This window comes from Peromyscus maniculatus, chromosome 6 (assembly GCF_049852395.1).
Source record: "Peromyscus maniculatus bairdii isolate BWxNUB_F1_BW_parent chromosome 6, HU_Pman_BW_mat_3.1, whole genome shotgun sequence".
NCBI lineage: Eukaryota > Metazoa > Chordata > Mammalia > Rodentia > Cricetidae > Peromyscus > Peromyscus maniculatus.
Window position 1 is genome coordinate 32893365 of NC_134857.1, and position 22245 is coordinate 32915609.

The window sequence follows — 22245 nt, forward strand, 5'->3', positions numbered from 1 at the left end:
ATTAGATCCTTTAAAAATTGCCTATTAGCCGGGCAGTGGTGGCACATGCCTTTAATCCCAGCACTCGGGAGGCAGAGCCAGGCAGATCTCTGTGAGTTCGAGGCCAGCCTGGGCTACAGAGCAAGATCCAGGACAGGCACCAAAACTATATGGAGAAACCCTGTCTCAAAAAAAACAAAAAAATTTAAAAAAAATAAAAATAAAAATAAAAATTGCATGTTCAAGGCTTTGTATGTTAAACAAAGAATATTTGAAAATAGAGTATTGCATATCTTAAACTGTTTAGGCTGTATCTAGCTTTCTGTTATAGTAATCAAATCATAATTTTATATGAACATTCAAATATGTACACCAGCACAAACATTAACACATGTAATCACGTGTGTATATATGCTTATTAATCTAAAATATGAGAAAAAGTACTTCATATAAAAACACACATTACAAGTGGGCAGGAGTATTTCTAAATAAAAATATCTGTTTATAAGCTCTCAATAAAACAATTATGAACATGAATTCCACAATTAAAGAAATGCTGTGTTCCCTTGGGGTATAACTTCAAAATAAGCCAAAATGCAACTCCATTGACAGTATTTTAAAGAAATACTGATTTTTTTTTTATGCTTCACTAAATGGTATTACAATGGCATTATAAATTTAACACTACAAAAAAAAAGTCTTTGAAAAGGGAGGACGATGACAAGGCGTACCCTGACTAGCTGGTACAGGGAAAGATAAGTAGTTATCAAAGATAACTATGAGACCAAACAGCAGGAGAAACAGGAGGGTCAGGAACCAGAACCCACAGGACTCTCTTCACGGCTTTACTCTATTTCATAGGGAAGAAGAAAACACCACCACATTAAATCTTATAGGTCTAGTGTAAAAATAACAATATAAAAATATGCACCTCCAGTGGCATCTCCTAGAGATAGATGTCAGCAAAGTAACACTATTTTGGTTCTAGAGACTAAACATAAGGTTTGGAATAGCCCATGTTAGCAAAAACAGGAGGAATTGTTACTGGTTCACTTAGGGAAATAAATACTTTGTGTGGCCTTTAAAAAAAAAAAAAGACAACGTTGAGTATATGTTAAATGTTACTGAGACTTAAAAAAGCTAAATTGGTGAATTGCTCTAAATTAAAATCGTCATTTGTACTTTGGGCAATTAACTATGAACTCAATGATTTTATTAATTAGGATAATTTTTTAAACATCTCATTTGTAAGTGGTCAGAATATAAGAGATGAAACCTAGTGTGGCCGTGCTGCACATTTAATTTTGGATGTTAGAAGTAAGAGTTTTAAAAGTCCCATCATTACATTAACCTTATTTGAAAATTGCCCAGTGTTTTCTACTTCTGACCTAGCACCACCTAGCTGAACACACATACTGACAACTCCTTCCAATAGATGTGTCCTCAGTGATCTCTTTTGCAAGTTGAATTGTACCAAAAGTGAAGAAATGATTGAAAAAAGCTTAGATTTAGAAGAACACTTTTAAACACTTTTTAAAAGATCAGTTGAAAGTCTTACTAAGGAGTGACATTTCTTCCATAGTTTTTAATGTAAATCTGTGCTTTTTTTCTAATTGATCCAGATCATTTTATCCAGAGACATATTTTAACAGAACTGTAAAGGGAATGCACACACTGTCAGAAGTCATCACCATGTAAAAATAGCCACAAAGTAAAGGGGAAAGTGATTAGAATGACTAATACTGCATATAAATGTAGTTATAAGGACAAAGCCTGATATTTAGAGTTTCGTGGACAATTTCTCCCATGTTGATGCTGTACTATAGTGATTAGAATTTCATTTTATTCATCAAGGAGAAAATTACCAAAGAGGTGGTTCATCAGTGGATGTCTTACAAAAAGTGCACATTTTCTGGAACTAAGGAACCAGGATGAAAACAAAGTGACACTCCAAAGATCAAACCTCCTGACAATAAGTGAAATCATATTTAACCTAACAAATTATCCATGATTTTTATTCAAACACAATTCCTAGAATTGCCTCATAAATCATAGCCTCAAGAAATGCTTCTTTAATGCATTCACGAAAATTAGGGTGTATGGATGTAGGTCATAGGTAGAATGCTTGCCTGGCTTTTTCAAAGCCCTGAATTCGATCTCAAGCTACACACACACACACACACACACACACACACACACACACACACACACACACAGAGTACTCCCCTATCTTTTGTTCTGATGCTCTGAGTATAAGCCATTGAAATATAAGTGACAGCCACGTTGGTCACTAAAGGAAAACAATCCAAGGTCTATGTAAAATAAAGTTATTTCTGGCCCCTTTGCCACAATAATAACATTTTTTTCAGAAAAATAGAAAATACTTTTCACAGTATAGGTGTCCCAGTAGGTAAAGCTATGTATACAGACCCCCTATGTACAGAAAACACTTTGGTCTTCTATTTGAAGGTTCTCAGTCATGATAAGAAATGTTACAGAGGCCGGGCGTTGGTGGCGCACGCCTTTAATGCCAGCACTCGGGAGGCAGAGCCAGGTGGATCTCTGTGAGTTCGAGGCCAGCCTGGGCTACCAAGTGAGCTCCAGGAAAGGCGCAAAGCTACACAGAGAAACCCTGTCTCGAAAAAAAAAAAAAAAAAAAAAAAAGAAATGTTACAGAGAATAGCCCTGTTGGCAATGCCCCTTGTCTCGTTCTCTTACCTCAATGGGTAAACACCAGACTCCAACCCTGTGCTTGCCTCACTATGTGACTTGCTTATTAGCTTTCTACAGATACATTGAGTTACCAGTAAATTGCTCAGAAATTAGTTTGAATACATTAGAGAATTTGAATAGAAATAACCGGTTCCTTTAGTCCATCACCAAAGTTGTGTTTTCTTGAAATAAAGATCCATTCTGTATCTCAGTCCTGGGCAGATAGCCAAGATTTTGATATATTAAGTTCATAATTCTTTAGAGTCTTCTGGTACAACTTGTAGTATTATCTGTAATGTTCTGGTTATTCTGTCTACAAAGAAATAAGGAGAGATTAAAATGCATGAAAATCAGAACAGCATAAAAATAGCAAAATGTGAATTATTTGGGGATGCATACTGAGAGTGCATGGCCACCTTCTCTGTACTGCACTTTCAAGAATTATTTACTTCATTACAATCCTATCATGCTCAATTAATTTACTTGTCACTTCTACAACTTCCCATGATGCTTCCTCAATAAGAATATATTAATATTTTGCATTCAAATAAGAACACTTATTTATGAACCAGGAGGCTGAAAGTATTTTGAGACAATGGGACCAAGATATAAATAAATGTTTACAAAATATGCTTCATGTTCAGCTCAAAATGGGTTTGTTCTTTTTTCACAAAGATGACAACCAATTTCTCAAGACAGTCAAGAGAAGAATATTATACGCAGTGTCTAATTTGTAGTATTTTTGAGCAAATTACCATATTTATCAAGGCCTCGTTTGTCTCATAAATAGGATGAGAAACTTGAACTAATCTGGGTCATTAAGGTCTGGTCCTTGAACCAATTCCATTAAGTATCATCCACAATTCCAAATTTGCTTCAAATTCAATCCTTCGTCTCCTAATTTAGAAGCTGAAGGTTTAACCCAGCAAGAGGTAACTGTAACAAGCACTAAAATATAAGAACCCCTGAGTTTTATTACTTCTAAGGACACTTTCTACCCACAACCCTAGAGTGCTGAGCTCTGTGGTGATGGTTTCAGGGACATTGTTGTTTGCTCATTGTCACCAATCCCCACAGAACATCTTCAGAAGTTTCCTAATCTTAGAAAACCCCAGGCTCTGTCTTCTTAAAGGTTTCAGAACCAAATCATCTCTCCTCCAGATATTCTTTCTCTTTTCTGATAACTCATTATTCTAACAGGCTCTCGCGAACAATATTTAACTACATTTTAAAAGCTATTTTCATCTTTTGCTCTCTGAACATTGTGGTTTCCATGCTAAATGTCCCCCAGAGGACATGTATTTGAACACTTGGTCCTCATCTGTTGATACTGTTTAGGAAGGCTGTGGAAAGTTTAAGGGGTGCAGCTTCACTGAAGAATGTGAGTTTACACGGGCCGGTATGGATACCCTACAATCCAGCCTTACTTCCTATGGGGTCCCTACTTGGTTTCTGCTCCCTCACTTCAGACAGTGTGATCAGCCATTCATGAAACCCCTACTGTCCTGCCTTTTCTCTCAAGATGGGCTGCAGTCACTCAAACTCTGAGCCAGAACAATCCCTCCTCCCTTAACTTGCCTCTTCTCGGTTATGTATGTTGTCATAGCAGAAAAAAACAGTAACAAATACAATCATATTCCCTGAGGGAGTTCCTGGGGCATGTTATTGTTTTTATTCCATGTTTATTGTAAAGGGTTTCATGTATACTATTGTCAAGTGAATTAAACCTTATGTAATTCTCAAATAAACTGTATTTTGTAACAGTCCACCCCACCATGAAAGCAACAATCAAGTCCCATATTTGTAGAAAAGGACATGGCAAACTTATACTATGAAAATAGGCTTGGGGGGAAATTATCTATCAGCAGTATGGTGATAGATAGGCAGACAAGGAGCCAAGCCATCTAATAATAGGCTACAAGATACAAATACAAGGAGAGTTGTAAAGAAAAGCAATGAGGTTAAAGAAGCATGGCCTCGAGCCCGTGTTTCAAAGGCATCCCTGCCTGTTGCCCACGAAGCTCATCTCTCTGTCCTGTCGTCTCACTTAGGCCCATTCCTCACACCTGACATCAAAGCGTGTCCTCGTGTTCTCCCATAACATGGCTTTCCCACTCTTGCCTTTGTAGATTTCTTTCTGGTACGGGAACTTTACAGCCATTCCAGATACATGTTTACATGTGCCCTTCTGAAAGGACAGTTCAGATTCTCCTCTCAGCAGAGCAAGGCAGAGACCCAACTGTATGGTTCTGCCTACTCAATCCTGTTGGCATTCTCCCCTGGAATTTCCTAAACTCTCCCTTTGGGGTTCCAGTAGTGGCATAACTTGTATTATGGTGGGATTGGCATTGCCTTCATTACTCATTGGTTTCCCAACTTTTCCTTCTAGGCTGTCCTACAGCAGTGGGGCTGACACAGGTACTCAGTGGAGCCAAGGAAGCTTCTAGAAACACTGCAGGACATGTGAGTTTGGAGTGCCATATATCCTATTCACTCTCACAATAAGATTAGTGGCCACACAATATAAATCAACATTACTGCCTCTTTAAGTAAGGTGAGCCAATGACCTGCAGTTGCAGTTTTCCATAATTACAACCCACAGGAGCTTACAGCAATGCAGTGATTTCAGTTTTATTTTTCATGTTCCCTTGTTATTCTTGACACAAACTGGAAAAACTGAGTTTACAAAATCTCACTCACCCCACCATACCTGGTATCCTCAGGGGAGCAACAGCCAAGATTGAGTGAGCTTTGGAAGCAATGCAAAGCCACCCAGCCCAAGAAATTATATTGAAAATAATAGTATGTTCTCTTAAAAGAGGGTTTAAAAATGCTTTCATATGCATATTTATTTAGTCTCAGAACATGTTTTGAGCCCCTAAGAAATACAGGCAAACTTAATGAATTAAAAAGGTACACTCTAATCTTTAGGGAAAGTCTGCAAATGCATTAACCAGCTTTTAGAGACCTGTCCCAGATGAAACTATCTTGATATACTTTGAGCAACATATGCTTTCAGGCTCTGGAGTTGCAAGTTTGCTGTCCACAAAGATGGATTATAGGCATTCTGTTCATGTTAGCCAGAATGGTTTTTGTTTGTTTGTTTTTATTTTCAAAGATTTTGTTTAAATACAGCTGCCTCCCTATCTCTACCTGAGCAAGAAGGACCAGCTGCTAGTCACCCCACTGGCTCTCAGCTATGATCAGGTTGAGCAGATAACTAGGGGCTATCAATATTCAATGGCTGCCACTAGCTCTGGTCTGGGTGTCCAGGGTTTACTACCTCTGTGTATCTGGACACATCAGGGTGGAACCTACCCCCTTTTCCTCCCCTGCGAAGTTTACCTGTCTGTAGATAAATAAACCATATAAACAACCAAGCAGAAGAATTAACTGCCCTCTTACAGATGGGGGAGGAAGCTTTCTGCATATCTGACTATCCCCTTAAGAGAGTGCTTTCTTCTAGCTCTGGAAATGCTATAACATAAAAAGTGGTTCAATACTGGCATCCTGTGGCCAGAGGTATTCATCAAATCTCTAGAAATCTCACATCCTTGGGCTAGGAGGCTGGGAACACTCCCTGGCTGGCTCTGCCAACTAGCCTTGCACCAGTTTCTGAATGATGTTTAGTTACAACTTCTGGAAACAGCCCGGGCAAGATGTATTTTGCTAGACTGTCACATTTTCCCAGGGTTAATCCATTCACACATATTAAGATTAAAAAAAAAACAGCATAACTTAAAAACTAGACCATTTATGAAGCAATAAAACATATTAAACTACTGAACAAACTGCTTCAAGCAAGGCTCTCCTGCCTCCAAGCTCAGGTGGAGTTTTCTCTCAATCAGAAAGTGTGTCTTTGGGGGAAGAGTCCAGTGCTGCTGTAGGACTCTCATGCTTCGTCTCTGTGTGTTTTGTTTTGGCCAAAGGCTACAAAAATACTTGCTACTGCAGCAATAAATATTATGAACTTTCTTTATTTTCCTACAAGAACACTGCCTAAGAGTAAAATCAAGCAGAATTACAGAGGACCGTTGTTTCTCCCTAGTCCCTTCCAAGGCATCTATAAAGATAAAGAATCGCAATGATCACAGTTTAAAGCAGAATGCTGTGTCCCTGGTCAGACGTCAGAGCATCCCTGAGAACCAAACCACCATCGTGGGTCTCCTTCCCAGCAGTTCATTCCACAAATGGCTGACACTAAATGCAGCAGCCTTGGAGATGTTCAAAACATCATTAGAAGCAGAAAAATAGCAAAAACTCCAAAATTACATGAGCGCAGAAGGACAACAAAGAAGGATCTCATATGAAAATGCCTGTTGGGAACTGACAGGGTGCCTTTGAGCATGTGCCTATGGTAGAGACTGGATAGAACTGGCTGACTGAACAGGCTAGAAAGGGTGACTGAACTCACCCTTTCTTCACTCTACGCTCCTTCTCAAAAGCTGCTGACTCTTTCTTCTGGACATAGGGCTGTCTGCCCTGCTCAAGGCCTCTTTGTCTGTGTACCTCCATCTCATTCCCAACACAGCCCTAAACTGTATCAAGAAACCAAGTAATACTAATCCTAAATATTTTAACAAGATTTATCTTCCCTTTGGATCCATAGCCAGTATTTCCAGTAGAGAAAAACCTAACTAAATACATTCTATAGAAAAATAAATACAGCTGTGCAGGATATAGAGACCATGCATGTGCTCAGTGAATTAGGGTATTTCCGTTAGCCTTGAAATCCTAATTTACATAGCAATATTTCTTACAGGAATAGTGTTGCCAACTAGAAAGTTAAATCCAAGTTGAAACTGTGGTAGGAAATCTGAAGTAGCCAAATGGCGATTCAGTTAGTAAAGAGTCATGGCAAAACTACTTTAAATGGCTGGTTTCTGAATGTTTTTGGAATATATTAGAGAGTCCACAAATAAATATCTGTGTTGTAGTTTTGTATCAACACTCACTTATGGTGATATTTTATTTGTACTAAAATGTGATTTGTATGTTAATAAATAAAGTTGCCCAGGGGTCAGAGCTATTAGCGAGCCATAGCAAAAGCTGGGCGGTGGTGGTGCACACCTTTAATCCCAGCACTTGGGAGGCAGAGCTAGGTAGATCTCTGTGTGTTCAAGGATACAGCCAGCATTGGAGACACATGCCTTTAATCTCAATACCAACCATAGAAGACCTGGAGGTCTGTACAGACAGGCAGTGACTAGGAGGTCATGTGGTTGGGTTTACAACCAATGAGAAGGCAGAAAAGAAAGACTATAAAAAAGACAGACACACAGGAAGTAAGTCTCTTTCAGAGAGGTAGGACCACCACGATAGTGAAAGGTAAGGTTATTTTAGCTCTTAGCTATTGCTCTGACCTCTTGGCTTTCATCTCTGTTTTGGCTCTGTGTTTCTTATTTAATAAGACGGTTACATCTACACTCACTTGTTGAAAAATTTCCCATAAATCTCTAGACTTCCAATGTAAGTTTTTATATTTTTGAGAACTTCATATATGAATACTGCAGTTACGTTATTCCTCCCTCTCTAACTACCAACTCCTATCATGTCCCAACTCTCTTTCAAATTTATGACTTTTTAATTGCTATTTTTACATATATATATACATATATATAAAATATATATATTAACATACTGAGTCCATTTGGTGTTGATAGTGTGTAGATGTGTATAGGGCTGGCCACCTGGGATTGGGGCTTGGCCTGGGAGAAGACCAATTCTCCCTCTCTCATCAGCCATTGCTTTCCTGATGCTCTTAATCTAGAGATGTGGCCTTGTGAGATTTCCTCTATCACCTTGGCATGTCACCCTGGACTGTCATTACGCAGGTCTTGTTTAGGTGACCATATTGTTGCGATTTCAAGGGTGTAAAGCTTCAAGATCATGTCCTCCCTTAGAGTTTTAAGATTAGGCATGATAAATTAAGTGAATTAAGACCAAATACAAAACAAAAAGAAATTTGCATTCTAAACTCGCCAAACCCATAAACAACAGCATGTCTGGTTTTGAAAATATATTTTATGTGACTAACCCAAGTCACTATCATAAAATACCAGACTTAACTTAAATGAAGAAAATTTTATTTATGCTAATGCACTCTTCCTGTGTCAAGGGTCATCAGGATTTAATCTACTGATAGGTATTTAGCTGAATTTGTCACTTGAAGCTGGGTTTGTTTGGAAGAATTAGATGATTGAGAGATGCATTTAAAAGGTATTTTTTTTTAATCCTAGTCCCTTGTTCTGTGGAGTTCTCTGCATCCTGGCTACAGCTTCACCTCGTCAGATACCCCAGGCCTCTAAAAGCAATAGAGCCATGTTGTAGAATATTATTTTTAGGTGTGTTAACTTTGTTTATGTTGCATTTGTTTAACTTTGTGAAGCTGTGTTACTTTGCCTATCTAAAACACTCGATGGTCTAATAAAGAACTGAAAGGCCAATAGCAAGGCATGAGAAAGGATAGGCGGGGCTTGCAGGTAGAGAGAATATATAGAAAGAGAAATCTGGGGGAGAGAGAAGTAGCCAGAGAAGGAGGAGGACAACAGGGGCCAGCCACCCAGCTACACAGCAAGCAATGGAGTAAGAGTAAGATTTACAGAAGTAAGAGAATAGAAAAAGTCCAGAGGCAAAAGGTAGACAGGATAATTTAAGGAAGGAAAGCTGGCAAGAAATAAGCCAAGCTAAGGCCAGACATTTGTAATTAAGCATAAACCTCTGTGTGTGATTTATTTGGGAGCTGGGTGTCAGGCTCCCCTATAGAGTAAAAACCTTCAACAACAGAGCCAGCCCTATCAGTGTGGTGATGAATCCAATCCCAGAACTGAAGGGTCCCAGGAAGGGAAAGGGCAACCATGAAGGTGTGTGAACTGAAACTTTTGAAGCCATGAGCCCAAATAAACTTTTCTTCCTTTAAATTATTCTTGATCTTATATTTTGTCATGGTGGTGAAAATCTAACACAGTGGATATTGATGTCCAGCAAATGTGAGTTCAAATCCTAGCTGTAAGGCTTAAGACTCTGTATACCCAATTCTAAATTCTCTCTCTTGCTGAGCCCTGGCTTCCTCACCAGGTAGAAACAGAGTCTTAGACATGAGTCCTTAGGGAATTGATCTGAGACAGTGAAGCTGGAGAAAGAGATCATAAGAGCCCCTGGCACTGAGGCTCTTCCAAAGCACCCTTCTGACAAAGTGATCTGCATTTTCTCCTCTACATTTTAACTGGCTACCAAGTTTAATCAGCTTTTCCTCCTTAGTGCTTTTAACTTCCTATTGGTCCTGCTAGTGTCCTCATTGCTATCCCTGAAGAAACCACTCATGTCTTTTCTCTCTTCAGCCTCAACCTTCTCTCCTCCATCCTCAGCCCAGCATAGCTTTTTCAAAGGCAGCCTTCTGAGTTTGAGCCCTGGTTCTTTTACTTACATCCACATGACCTGTAAGAATGACATGAATTCTCTGGTGACATCACTCAAAATTTACATAATAGGGACAATGACTTCTACTACTTCAAATGGTTGTTAGGACTGAAATTGGTCACACACGTGCAAGCATATAGAAACCATACAAGAAACACAAGCTGTTATTCTCTTCATGGTTTTTGCTGTTACCAGAACCCTCTGTAGCTCCGTTTTCCTAACAAGGTAGTATTATGGCCATGATATAAGACATTTGCAAGCTTCCACCTCACTCACCAAGAAATCTCACATCATTGGTCAATTTAATGTTGAGATAGTCTCTAGACTTTGTTCAACCCAGGAGAACAATCATTATATCACTAAGGGATTCAAAAAAGCAGTTGAGACCATTTACAGTACTGAAAAAAATGCTACCTAAAGAAGCTATTCTCTAACATGCCTGGGACTACAACCACCCAAATTAAATACCCAATAGGGTTCAACGGGGCTGCACTCTAAATGCCCTTCCTGTCTTTATCCTCACAGCTGCAATTAAAATGCAGTGATTTACTTTAATAACAATTGTACCATATGTAGCTCTAAACTTTAAGAGATGTATATTGGATGTGTGCACCTTTATGGGTTTTCTATACCACAGTCTCTCACCAGGTCCAAGAGGCTTAAAAGTCGTACCTGATAACTGTCTGAACCACTTGGGTTTCTTGTCCCACACAATGAAGAGATAATACGCAGGGACTCCAGTCAACGTGATAAGGAAGCCAACCCCAGTGCTAAATGGGTCCGAGTAAAGGGAGAGAACAACCATGAAGAGGCAAGTGAAGGAGAACAATGCTGGGATGAACAGAGGCACCTGGAACACAGGCAAAACAAAACAGCTTCACACAAGTGCAAGAGACCAGGGGTGGAGGGCACCAGTCACGAGACCAGGCCGTAAGCCCCCAACTCCTTTAAGCAGCAAAATGTCTTCAAGCAGCACAGACCACATATTAGGTGTGGTTTCTTAACTTGAACTTGTTTTCGAATATTTGAACCAAGTCTAAGGCTAGGAAGCTGTGTTTCCTCGTGGATGGTCTATTCAAATTCTTTCACTAGCAAAAGTCTCATTATGATTTACATTTTTCATCTTAAAAGACTGGCTATTTGATAATTAGGATGAGAGCCCACTTTCCCATGGAGTCAAGCGCGCCGGTGGCTTTGCTACATGTTAACACCTCTCAGTGAATATTGATTTCCTGTTGAGAGTCACACTACGACCCGATGGGAATAAAACAGGCCAACTCCTAGTCAACAGCTAATAAAGATGCTGCAAGCATGTGGCAATGAATACAATTAGAAACAAATCCTGATAACATGACTGGCAGCATTATCAGTGCTATGTCTTCAAAGCAAATAAGTAGTGAGATCGCTCTGACCCATGGACATCCAAGGCTGAGGAGATGACAAGCCTGCTCTCCAGCTTTCCCAAAGGAAATTGTAAGCTACAGTGAATGTTCATCCTACTTGGTGGCAAGATCTTCCTTTGCTATTTCATATTTCTTTACAAGTGTGGTGCACAACTTTCCTAATGCTGTGGTCCTTTAATATATTTTTTTCATGTTGTGGTGACCCCAACCATAAAATTATTTTTGTTGCTACTTTATAAATGTAATTCTGCTACTGTTATGAATTGTAATGTAGATAAATATCTGTGTTTTTCGATGGTGACCCACGTCCTAAGACCCACGTGAAAGGGTCATTTGACCCCCAGGTTCCCCAGGTTGAGAACCATTGCTTTAGAGTATATGGAGGAACAAGACTACAATGTTAACAAGTTAAAATGCTTACTAATTTGCAAAGCTACACCCTTTTCCCAGTTATAATTAATGAAGTACTCTTTCTTTCACAGCCCAGCTGTGTCAACAATTGGATATGAAGACAGATAGGGGTGTTACATCCTCTGAACACACCAAGCCATGCATGAACACCCAACATAAAAAGTATCTTTCAACACTATCTGTTCTCAACAGATAAAATCTGTGACGAATTCACTATATCACACTTAATAATGTATATGCTTTCCCTAAGTGAAGCATACTAAAAGCGTTCCCTTCAAGAGTTAAATATTTTACTCTGCAGTACCTGATCCTCCCCCCAATCTCCCCATCATCAAGTTATGACAAAAGAGGTCTAGGTATTAGGAGTGAGATTTATGGAAACCCATCAAGATCACTGCGGTTACCTTGAAAGGACGATGCATATCTGGGCGTTTGTATCGAAGATAAATCAGCCCAGCAACTACCAGCCCCATAAAAAGCCACCTGGCAAAACTGAGGAAATTCAGAAGACTGTAGAGGTCTCCAGAGAAGAGCATTATCATCGTCAAAGGATGCTGGCAGGGGAGAAGAGGAGGCAAAGTAAATGCACAGAACTAAGAGGGAGGGGGCAATACCAAACAGCAACATCGCCTCCCATGACAAGTTTCTTTCCAGTGGTTATTTATAACCAAAAACCATCATCCTGACCGAAGCCTAGACTCCACAAGCTTTTTTTTTTTTTTTTTTTTTCCCATATTCTGTTCTTAGGCTGCAACCAAGCCTTGGCTGGAGGGTGCCCTTATCACCCCCTTTTTCAGATGGGATTTTCTGTGAATTTGCTGTTGTGTTACTTTGTCAGTTCCTTCTTGTCCCTGGAGAGGAGATGTGTTTTCTGCTGTTGCTTTGTTTTTGTGTGAATGTGTGTCCATCCGTGCACAGGTGCGTGCGTCTATCAATGCAGGTATGTTTATCAATGCATGTGGAGGCCAGAGTATAATACCAGGCCAGCATTTTTTAAAATGTGGTCCTAGGGGACTAAACTCAGGTTCTCATGCTTTGAAGGTTAGTAGTGTACCAGGTACACCCTACCCCAAACAATGTGTTTCCAAAGAATAAAAAGAAAAAAAAAGACACTCGATCACTCAAAATCAATGCTGAATTAATTATTAGTAAGAGCCAATCATAAATATTAAATGCAGACTCCACTAGAAAGCTTAAGGGAAGCTCTGAAATGATTCCTGGGATGCACGCAGGAAACAACCATGTGGAGATGAATCTTTCAGCTCCTGAAAGCAAAACATTGACATTTTCCTGGTCCAGGTCAACTCTCCCCTTTTGCTAACTGCATGTGACCCTCAAGAACAGAAAAGAATGAAGCCTAGAGAGCCACAGAGCAGGCCTCTGCAGCTGAAAAAGCCAAGGATGCCTTGACTGATAGCAGATGCTTCAGATGAAGCCTTCTTCATGGAATAATACATCCTGTTCCCACACGTGACGTCAGCTTCTAGATTCCTCGCAGAGTGTGTGCGTACTTAAAAAGAAATTTCGAGGAAACATTCTGAAATAAATTAAGTGCATGGAGAAGAAAAAAAATCTTCAATGCTTCCTAGGGCACTCTCGACAGCACATTTCAGTTGAGAAAAAAAGAAGCTACTAAAATAAAAATGACTCTATCGTTGCCAACGGGTATTTGAGGGCTCTTCCACCTTTTACAGTCCTTTGTAGCCCACATTTCACAAACATTGTTGCCGGCATAGAGAAATCCACAGCTTCCATTTGCATGTGGGATTTTCCTTTCTTCTCTGTAAGGTTAGCTCTCACAGGTCTCACTTATGATTGGAGAACCAGTTCATGGCTTAGTGTTTTGTCTATGCTTTGAATTACATTGTGTGTGTTTCATTATGACGGGGCCCAGAAGGAGACAATGGGTAGTGTTAGCACAGTCTGCTTCCAGCTGAACTCTGAGTCAGTGGTTCAGACTGTGTCCTTGTGGTTTTTTCCTTTGAGGTTTTCTGCCAAGGAGAGAAACCACGGCACCTACTTCCCATTATACCTTACAAATCTTTTCAAAGGTGAAAGAGACTGAGGTGGGGCCTTCCCCAGGGCATCCCATACACATCAGAAACACGGAGTCAAAGCAAGCCATGGCAAAAATCTCTGGCCTCCCGAAGATGATACAATGAGCGCCAAGTGAGTGGTGAATTAAGATGTCTGTTTTAACTCCCTCTTTTTTCTAAACATTTTGTGAGGTTGTAGCTACATATACTTGTTAATGTGCATTACCAAAACAAGAACAGCTGGCAGAGGAGTATGCTTGTGGACATGAATCATGGAGAGGATTTCCGGAAGGTGCCCTTCTCGAGACGCGACATAGAATAGCCTGGTGGGAGAAAAACATGGGCGGAGTTGACGATAGAATCAATCATTCCAAAGGGATATCTGGGACATATCATATTATACTTTGAGAAAAAGCAACAGCAACATCCCACTGAGTGGAGCTTTTCCTACACACAAAGCCAGTTCTAGATTGCTAGTGCCAATCCAATCTAGCCCACATGCATTTTGCACACACATGTACATACATGTGGCATTCAGATTTATCTGATTTAAAATGTAACATAAGGAAACAAGAAATCTTTGTACCATCAAACAAAGCATAAGGGTTACAGATGGTGGGGTGGTTATTTTTGCTTTCTACTTTACTCTTTTTCGTGGCACCTTCAAAAAAAACAAAAGACTTTATCGCCAGAAATAAAAGCTGTTATGAGACTCTGCAGACAGACTCTAAAAAACGCCACATGGCCGGAGAGGAGCGGCTATATGTAGGCCCGCAGCGCCCTCTACTGGACAGAATCAAACATGCTTCACTTGAATCTACTCCAAACTTGCATATCCCTTTAAAAACAACAGGTTCGGAGGCACTATTGCTTTTCTCTTTAAAAGTTATCCTTATCACATCCAATCTCTAAAACAGAAATGTGTTTCTGAAAATACATGAACTCGCTCACCTGGAGACAGCGAACACGCCACCGTTCATGGAGCCGAAGCAGGAGAGGGCAACAAAGATCGGGACTGCTAATGAGAAATTTCCCAGCAGCCGCTCAGAGAAGGTCTGGGGAAAGAAAGAACGAAGCAAATTAATGCTTTCCCAGAAAGTGGAATAAAATGAAACAATTTAGGCCAAACTTGCTCTTTGACTTTCTATTAGCCCGGTGCTACGTGAATGTTTTATAATCCTTCCTTTTGGTTGGGGTCAAACTGCCTCCACAGACAATCATCAGAAGCGGGTACCATAGCATTGGTTGTCTCAGACCTGTGAGCAAAGGTCTCAACAGTCGCCCTCTCTCTCCCTTCAAAGCAACGATCCATGTGCGGAATCTTTATCAACTATGATGCATATCGTCTCTGACTCTGATCAGAGGAGGAAGCTCAATTCGGAAATTCTACTTTTAGAGACAGAAATGGTTCTGCACAATGCGTGCTCTTTCGCCCAGAAAGCCACCTTTGTGTGATGGGGTAAGGATAAGCATTCACGCGAGTTACAGGTATTTGTTTCACATACCAGCCCTGGTGCTAGACGGTAAAACAAGACAACACACAAGCTGATCAGTTATGTCATACGAATGCACCGGTCTGCACTGTTCCTTCCTCCAGTCCAGTCATACCAGCTGAACCTGTTTATGGAGCTAGCCCTCTCCTCCCCCATCCCAGGAAGCTGTCACTTCCTCCCAGGCTTTCCTGTAAAAAGCTAGAACACAATTCCAATCCTGACAGGTGACAGGAAATAGAAAAGGTAGACAAAGTTCTGAGATTTCCTTGTAGGCTGTCACACGTGCCGCCCTGTACATTTCTATGAAGGATACACTTTTTTTTTTTTTTTTCAGTGTAGGATTTCTTTTTCATTGTCCTTGATGCAGCTGGAGCTATGCAATTAACAGAACCCATTATGCTCTCAAAAAATTAGTGCTGCCCTTTGCCTAGAAAGGTGAGGCAACTGACCAGACACCCAGAAGCTTTATACATGCCACTGCCTGATCGCAAGCCCGCCAGTGGACAAAGCCTTTTCATACAGTGAACTCGTAAGTTGGTTCACACAAAATGAGATAATTATCCCCTGTGGGTGGTGTTGATGGGAAGTGATCCTATTTTAAAAGGAATTGACATTCATGGACAGTTTTAATTTTTTCACCCTTCCTACTTTTGAGTTAATGAGTGAATTCTTCCTTACAAGCTAAAATGTTTGAGCAAAATAAAAGTCTGTGTTACAGAAAGAGCCTCACAGCGTGATCTTTGGACACAAGTATGATCTTGGTTGCAAATAAATTTAGGGAAATGCTTTAGAATTATATGTATATATTCTTAGGGAGTTACAATGCACACTGGCATCTTCAAGTATTACAGCAACATCTCTTTAGCATTTAATTGCCTAATTGTTCCCAAATTTATGAATTCTCCAACACTACTATTCCAAGGTTATGCTAGAAATAGATAGACATAGTCCTCCTGAAATTTCTAGAATGATACTTTGGAGAGGAATCAAGTCAACATTTGAAAAGTTTGTAACTAGAAATGAGCAGAGGGGGGTTGCGCTTCACAAATCAAAACCCACATTTATTTACATTCAGTAACTGTCCACCTGTCCATAGAGACATGCTGGGAAAATAACTCCTCCTCCTAAGACAGTATTGATGGAGTTTTAAGCAGCTATACGTGGAAATATTTTCTAGGAGATTTAAATAAAAGCAAAGAGACTCTATGGCAGAGACATGATATATGCTAAGTAAGGTGTGCTCAAACTTTTCAAAATATTATCAAACAGGGCAAGAAAAGATTACTGACTTCCAAAACGCTTTCTCCTGGAGGAAATCTTGTTAGCCTAAAGTCAAGCTGGCATGGTTTTAATGTGGACTTACCACTGCCACAGCACTGGATTGTAACAGCTCCTCGGCGCTGATGGTTGTAAAATAGGCCACGTTTGTTAGCACATAGCCAACCGTGATGATGGCCATGGAAATGCAGATTGCAAGGGGGATCGTTCTGAAATACACACAGACATCACCTATGAGTCATCGTGCGCTCTCTACGACCAAAGAACAGAGAGGACTAATTCCAGTGCAGGATGTCACGGCATTGGCTGTGACTGGCATATGGAGGGACATTTTATCAGAACAAAGTATCTTTGCAATTTAATGAGATCCATGGAGGCAGGTATTTTGTATAACTTGCTTATTGTTTCATTCCCAAATATTTCAGTCTGTTCCTTTCTTTTTTCCATGAATGTTATTGCCATGCTTCTACTAACCTCATGATCACCTGGAAGGCTTGTTAAAGCACAGGCCACTGAGCCTATCCCTGACTTTCTGATTCAGTGGGATCAGCATCATTCCTATTTTCCCAAGTGACCCTGATGCTGCTCACCAGGGAGCACATACCTTTCTGCTATTAATCCAGTGTGCTGACAGCTTTTTAAAGGGAGTCCTCCAAAGCATCTTTCACATTCAGTGTTTTCCCCTTAGGCAGCTTGTGGTGCAAACAAGTGAAGGCATTTGGAAGCAAGAGAGTGGGGTATATCCATCTTCGTAAAAAGATGGCACGAAGAATTTTGCATGTAAGGGAAGTGCTCACAATAATGACTCTGCACAGCCCTGCTGTGAGTTGAAAGGACTCTCAAGCTCATGAGCGTCTAATAAAGCAGCCGTGCAGATAATCCCACGAAATTAGAGGTGACATGCTGGGAAGTATGGACGACTGGACAGTGCTGACACTGGGTGGCCTCAAGAAGTACCCGGCACAAATGCAATCTTATGTCTTCATTTAGTGCAGTGGGAAAGCCAGGAAGCTACTGACCCTCATAATTTGATTCCATGTTACCGATACACATTACTTGCTTAACATAATCGCCTCCTCAGACCCTTTCCGGTTCAGGCAACTTAAACCTTCAACTCCCCACTCAAAAGCTGGTCATTTTTTTCTAGCCATCCTGCTATCAGCCCTCACAGAGGCTTCCCCCCTGCTGGGTGCCACTAATGAAGACCTCAATATAATTTCTTCCAAGATGAAAATGCAGTTCAGAACCAGGAGGCGATAGGCATAGCCAGTCTCACTGGCCAAGCTAGATGCGTTTAACACACTGAGGCCCAGCTCATTATACTCAACGGCAATATTCCCGGTTGAGAGCAGGCAAAACGAGCTAGTCAGCAACTGCTGTTCATCATGCTGCTTACAGCCTGACACTTGCCCCGATCCCCAAAGCCTTCAGCCTTGACCTCTAAATCCTGGCATCCAAACATGAAAGTAGCAGATGTTCTCCATCCCCAGGGTGAAGAGGGTCCCGTGGAATTTTCCTGTGAGCACCGTGACAGACCTCACTAGCTGTAATTGATATGTGCTAAATTTAAGTCAAAAGAAAGAACCAAATAAAAAAATCACTGGGCCAAAGAAATACAAGGCAGTGAAGGGATGAAAGACAAATTCTGTTTCTCTGAAAGACTGGACAGCATTGCAAAGGGGTGAGCAGGAAGAGGTGAGGTGGATTCCCCTTCTCAGCCATTCATTGACTTGTGGTGAACTCTCAGTAAAGGAAGATGGAGATACAGAGAAGGGGAGAAACAGACCCTCCTTTCCTTCCAAGGCCGTGTCAAGGTTCTAATAATAAAAACCGAGGTGACAATGCTCAGTGCAGCGGGGTGACTAACTTGCACAAGATAGGGAACATGGGCCAAACCATATAATGCTGAGAAATAACAAAAAACACATCTGGAATTTGGGACTATGGTCATCCCAACCAAGAACTGAGTTTCCTAGCCCTGTATCTGGAAGCCAGACCCCTGCCTGGTCCCTTTCGTGGTATGTTTCTCAGTGGGGCTTTCGATAGCCATCTCACCAGAGGGCAGGCTTAGCTAGTCCAGCCGTCTAAGACAGTCTTCCCTTTTTCTCAGTTTGCTACTAACAAACACAACAGCAGCAGTGAAGACCATTGGGCCGCTACCGGCCTCAACCTTCTATTGAGTATTTCCCATATCTGCCTCATTTTATCTTTGGAAATTCCTGTAAGCTGGAAACATCATCACAGGAAGAAACGGAGTCTTGGGAGATTAAGGAACTGTCCAAGAACCACCAGCTGGTGAATGGAATTCAGGATTCGGCTGTGTGTATGGCCTAACTTGAAATCAAGGCATTTTAACCCTGAGTGTGTACCTTCTCACACAAAGTGTGCTCCCTCAGCTGTATTAATGTTCATGGAAATTAAGCTGTAGAGTATTAAGTGAGTTGGGGAAATCTCATCAAGACTACATTTCTCACAGGTTCCTATAAAGGAAGGAGAAGCATTCAGAGATTCTTATCATGTTTCTGTAGAACTGTATTGAAGGGTGTTTTCAGATACCTTCTCATTTTATGGAACAGATTACTTATTATAATTATTATTGTTGTTATTTAAAAAGAAAAGACGTTCACTTGATGAATTTCCCCAGACATGTTTGTATACAAAAGGGAAAGGGGTCAACATATTTCTCAAATAACTTGTAATGACTTATTAACAAATGTGCTGTGGAGTCAAATATGGTAGGTAGCTATTGGGAGGGGCAACCACAGGCAGCTGAAAAGGGGTCCAAAAATGAGAGGGTATGCTGTTGAGTACAATAACCATGATTCTCTCCGATTAGATCAAATGAACCCACGGGAACCAGAGACACTGTGGCCACAGAGCCACTAGCCTTTCTGACTGTCCTCAGGTCCTTTTCTCTTTGAAGGAAGGGAGAGGGGTGGGGCAGATTCTGTGGTTGCCTTGGCATAAAAGGCATCAATTTACAAAGGTGAGCAGCTGGCCTGATGAGGGCTGGGTACCACGTGGTTAAGTCCTGGTTACAAGTATCAAAGCCTATGAACTGATAAAAGCTATTAGGCCACAGTGATCTTTCTGAACACTTTAGATGCAGAGGGCAGATAAGCAAGGTTAGGAACCCGAGAGGAATGCCAGTGGCGAAGGAAATGAAAGGAATTAGAGGAAGGAGTAGAGAGGCCATGAATATATCAAAGCTTCTAGATTAGTGAAAGGTAGACATCCATCCTAAAGGGTAACAAAGCATTAGCTTTGTGATGAATACCAATGGTGCACACCTGTAAACCCTCCTCTTTCTCAAGTGTTTGAACATGTTTGTTATAATGAACAAAACACAAATTTAGTGAGAAGAGTTCCCTCATCCTCAAGAGCCTTCCATCACTACATATGCTTTTTCTGATTAGCAGGCAATGAGTGTGTGTATGATATTTTTATTAGCTGAAAATTGTCTTCAAAAATGTCATAGATAGTCTTCCCACTTCTTAATTTAAATTGGCATCTCTAGCCATTCTGGCACACTACTAAACTACTGAAACTACTAAACTGGACGTCTGAAATGCCTGTTCAGGAGCTCCTTTTCCATTTCTTTTTGTTATGGGTGATAGCTTATTTTCCAAAAGTGATGAGTGGATATTTGCCTTTTAAGAATCTGCATAGCCCCTACAAAGACATTTGATACTGAAGTAGATGCGCTACATTTCAGATCACTGTGGAATGATACATAAAATAAGTAAATAAAATGCACAATCATATGTTTAAGTGGGAGCTAACTCCCATATTCTTTTAATCAGAAAAGCCAAAGCTGACAGAGGTTAGTGATATGGGTCAAGGTCACAGAAGCAGTGAGTGGAGAGCTAGAACTCAAACTCAGCCTTGCCAGTGCTTCAAGCTCCCAGAATGTCTCTTGCAAGGGCATCTTGACTGTTCAGTGCTGACTTTTATTTCAAGTTCAAGATCCATAGGGTCCTGGTATGTCAACAGATGCACACCATGTTTTATGTAGGCAATCCATTATCAAGCCAATCATTCTACTACACATCTTATGCCATGCATGTAAGACTATGAACCCAACAGTCACTGAAAGTAGAGAGTCTGGTAAGCATGTTATTATTAAGTACCAGAAAGACTGTTTCCAGAATTTCAATTGGACCACAAGGAGCTACTGCTGTAAAATGAGAGTGAGCAAACCCAGCTTGATGCTGTAGTCCTTCAAGGAACACCAAAGTTAAAAGGAGTTTCGCTACCCAGGTGACTGAAGCAATGCCCTAATTGTGTGAATTTAGGATACCCCAAGATTGTTTCATAACATGAACAAAATCTCCCAAGACTGTTTTGACCCAAGCCTGTTAATCTCCTCAGTCACCATGAGGACCTAGAACACACTAATCTCCTATGGATGTGTTCTTATGTTTGAGATATGGGCCAGGACACAGTGGCAGACAATTAAGTTATTAAAAAACAAAACAAACACACACACACACACACACACACACACACACACACACACACACACAAACCTACCTCATATGCTCTGGAACCTTCTAAAGTGGTTCATGTTTCAACTTTCTATTTAGAATGCATTAATATTTCAATGCATGTCCATTCAGGGTAAGAAAGGACAAAAAAAGTCATGATCAAGAAGAACAAAAGAATGGCAAACTTCTTAATGTAAAAAGCAAAAAAAGGGGGGAGGTAAATAAATAAATAAATGAATGAATGAATGAATGAATAAATAAATAAATAAATAAATAAATAAATAAATAAATAAATAAATAAATAAAAGAAGACTAACATTTTTCAAGCATTTTTCAAGGATTTTTAAAAGTCTGCCGGGAAACAGGGGGCTTTGCCCTTTTGTACTTGAAATGCAGCCATGCTTCACTGTAACATAAAGTATTTATAATTATATTAAGTACCTTCCAATTCTAACTATTTATTTTAGAGACATACTTGTTTCAGATTTTCTCTATAGTGACCCTGCAGGGACTTTGAAAGACTTATATCATTTTTTCAGAGATTTGACCAAGAAATAATTCAAACCTCATTACCTCTCTCTTTTGGATTCACCAACTTGCTTTTTGGGAGTTATCATTTTTTTTATTATCACTGTTATTAATTTTTTTAATTCTTCAAAATTTAGCAGCGTATGACAGACCAATTATTAATAAACTTGTTTCAAGGAACAGCTTCCCCCACATGTTTCATGCACATGATTTTATGTTCACGTATGTCACTCATCTTTCCTCAGTCTTGCTAATAACAGCATCTTCAGCAACCCCCGGACACTGGACTGTCCCATGTGGCCACATACTCACTCGCACTTTTAGCAAAGGGGGCAGTTATAGTTGTGACTAACAATCTTCCACGGTTGAGTTCATATGTATCTCCTATTTTTTCCAGGGATTTTTGCCTCATTGTCATTTAGGATAGTGTTGCTACATCTCTAGTTATCCATTAAGAGTGGGAATGGGACACTAAAATGTGCAAAAGAAACCCACTTGA

At 40.3% G+C, this 22245-nt stretch overlaps 1 protein-coding gene across 1 annotated transcript in view; it reads right to left on the bottom strand.

Moving 5' to 3' along the window:
• Positions 1–1800: 1800 nt before the first annotated feature.
• Slc7a11 (solute carrier family 7 member 11) overlaps positions 1801–22245 on the bottom strand; it is a 71898-nt gene continuing 51453 nt past the window's right edge. Inside the window, exons 7-12 of the mRNA XM_006977600.4 lie at positions 16817–16940; positions 14912–15015; positions 14187–14283; positions 12329–12478; positions 10783–10960; positions 1801–3004 (exon numbers count right to left, since the gene is read on the bottom strand). Coding sequence (XP_006977662.1) covers positions 2940–3004; positions 10783–10960; positions 12329–12478; positions 14187–14283; positions 14912–15015; positions 16817–16940 — 718 coding nt within the window. The 3' untranslated portion in view covers positions 1801–2939. The remainder of the gene's footprint in view (positions 3005–10782; positions 10961–12328; positions 12479–14186; positions 14284–14911; positions 15016–16816; positions 16941–22245) is intronic.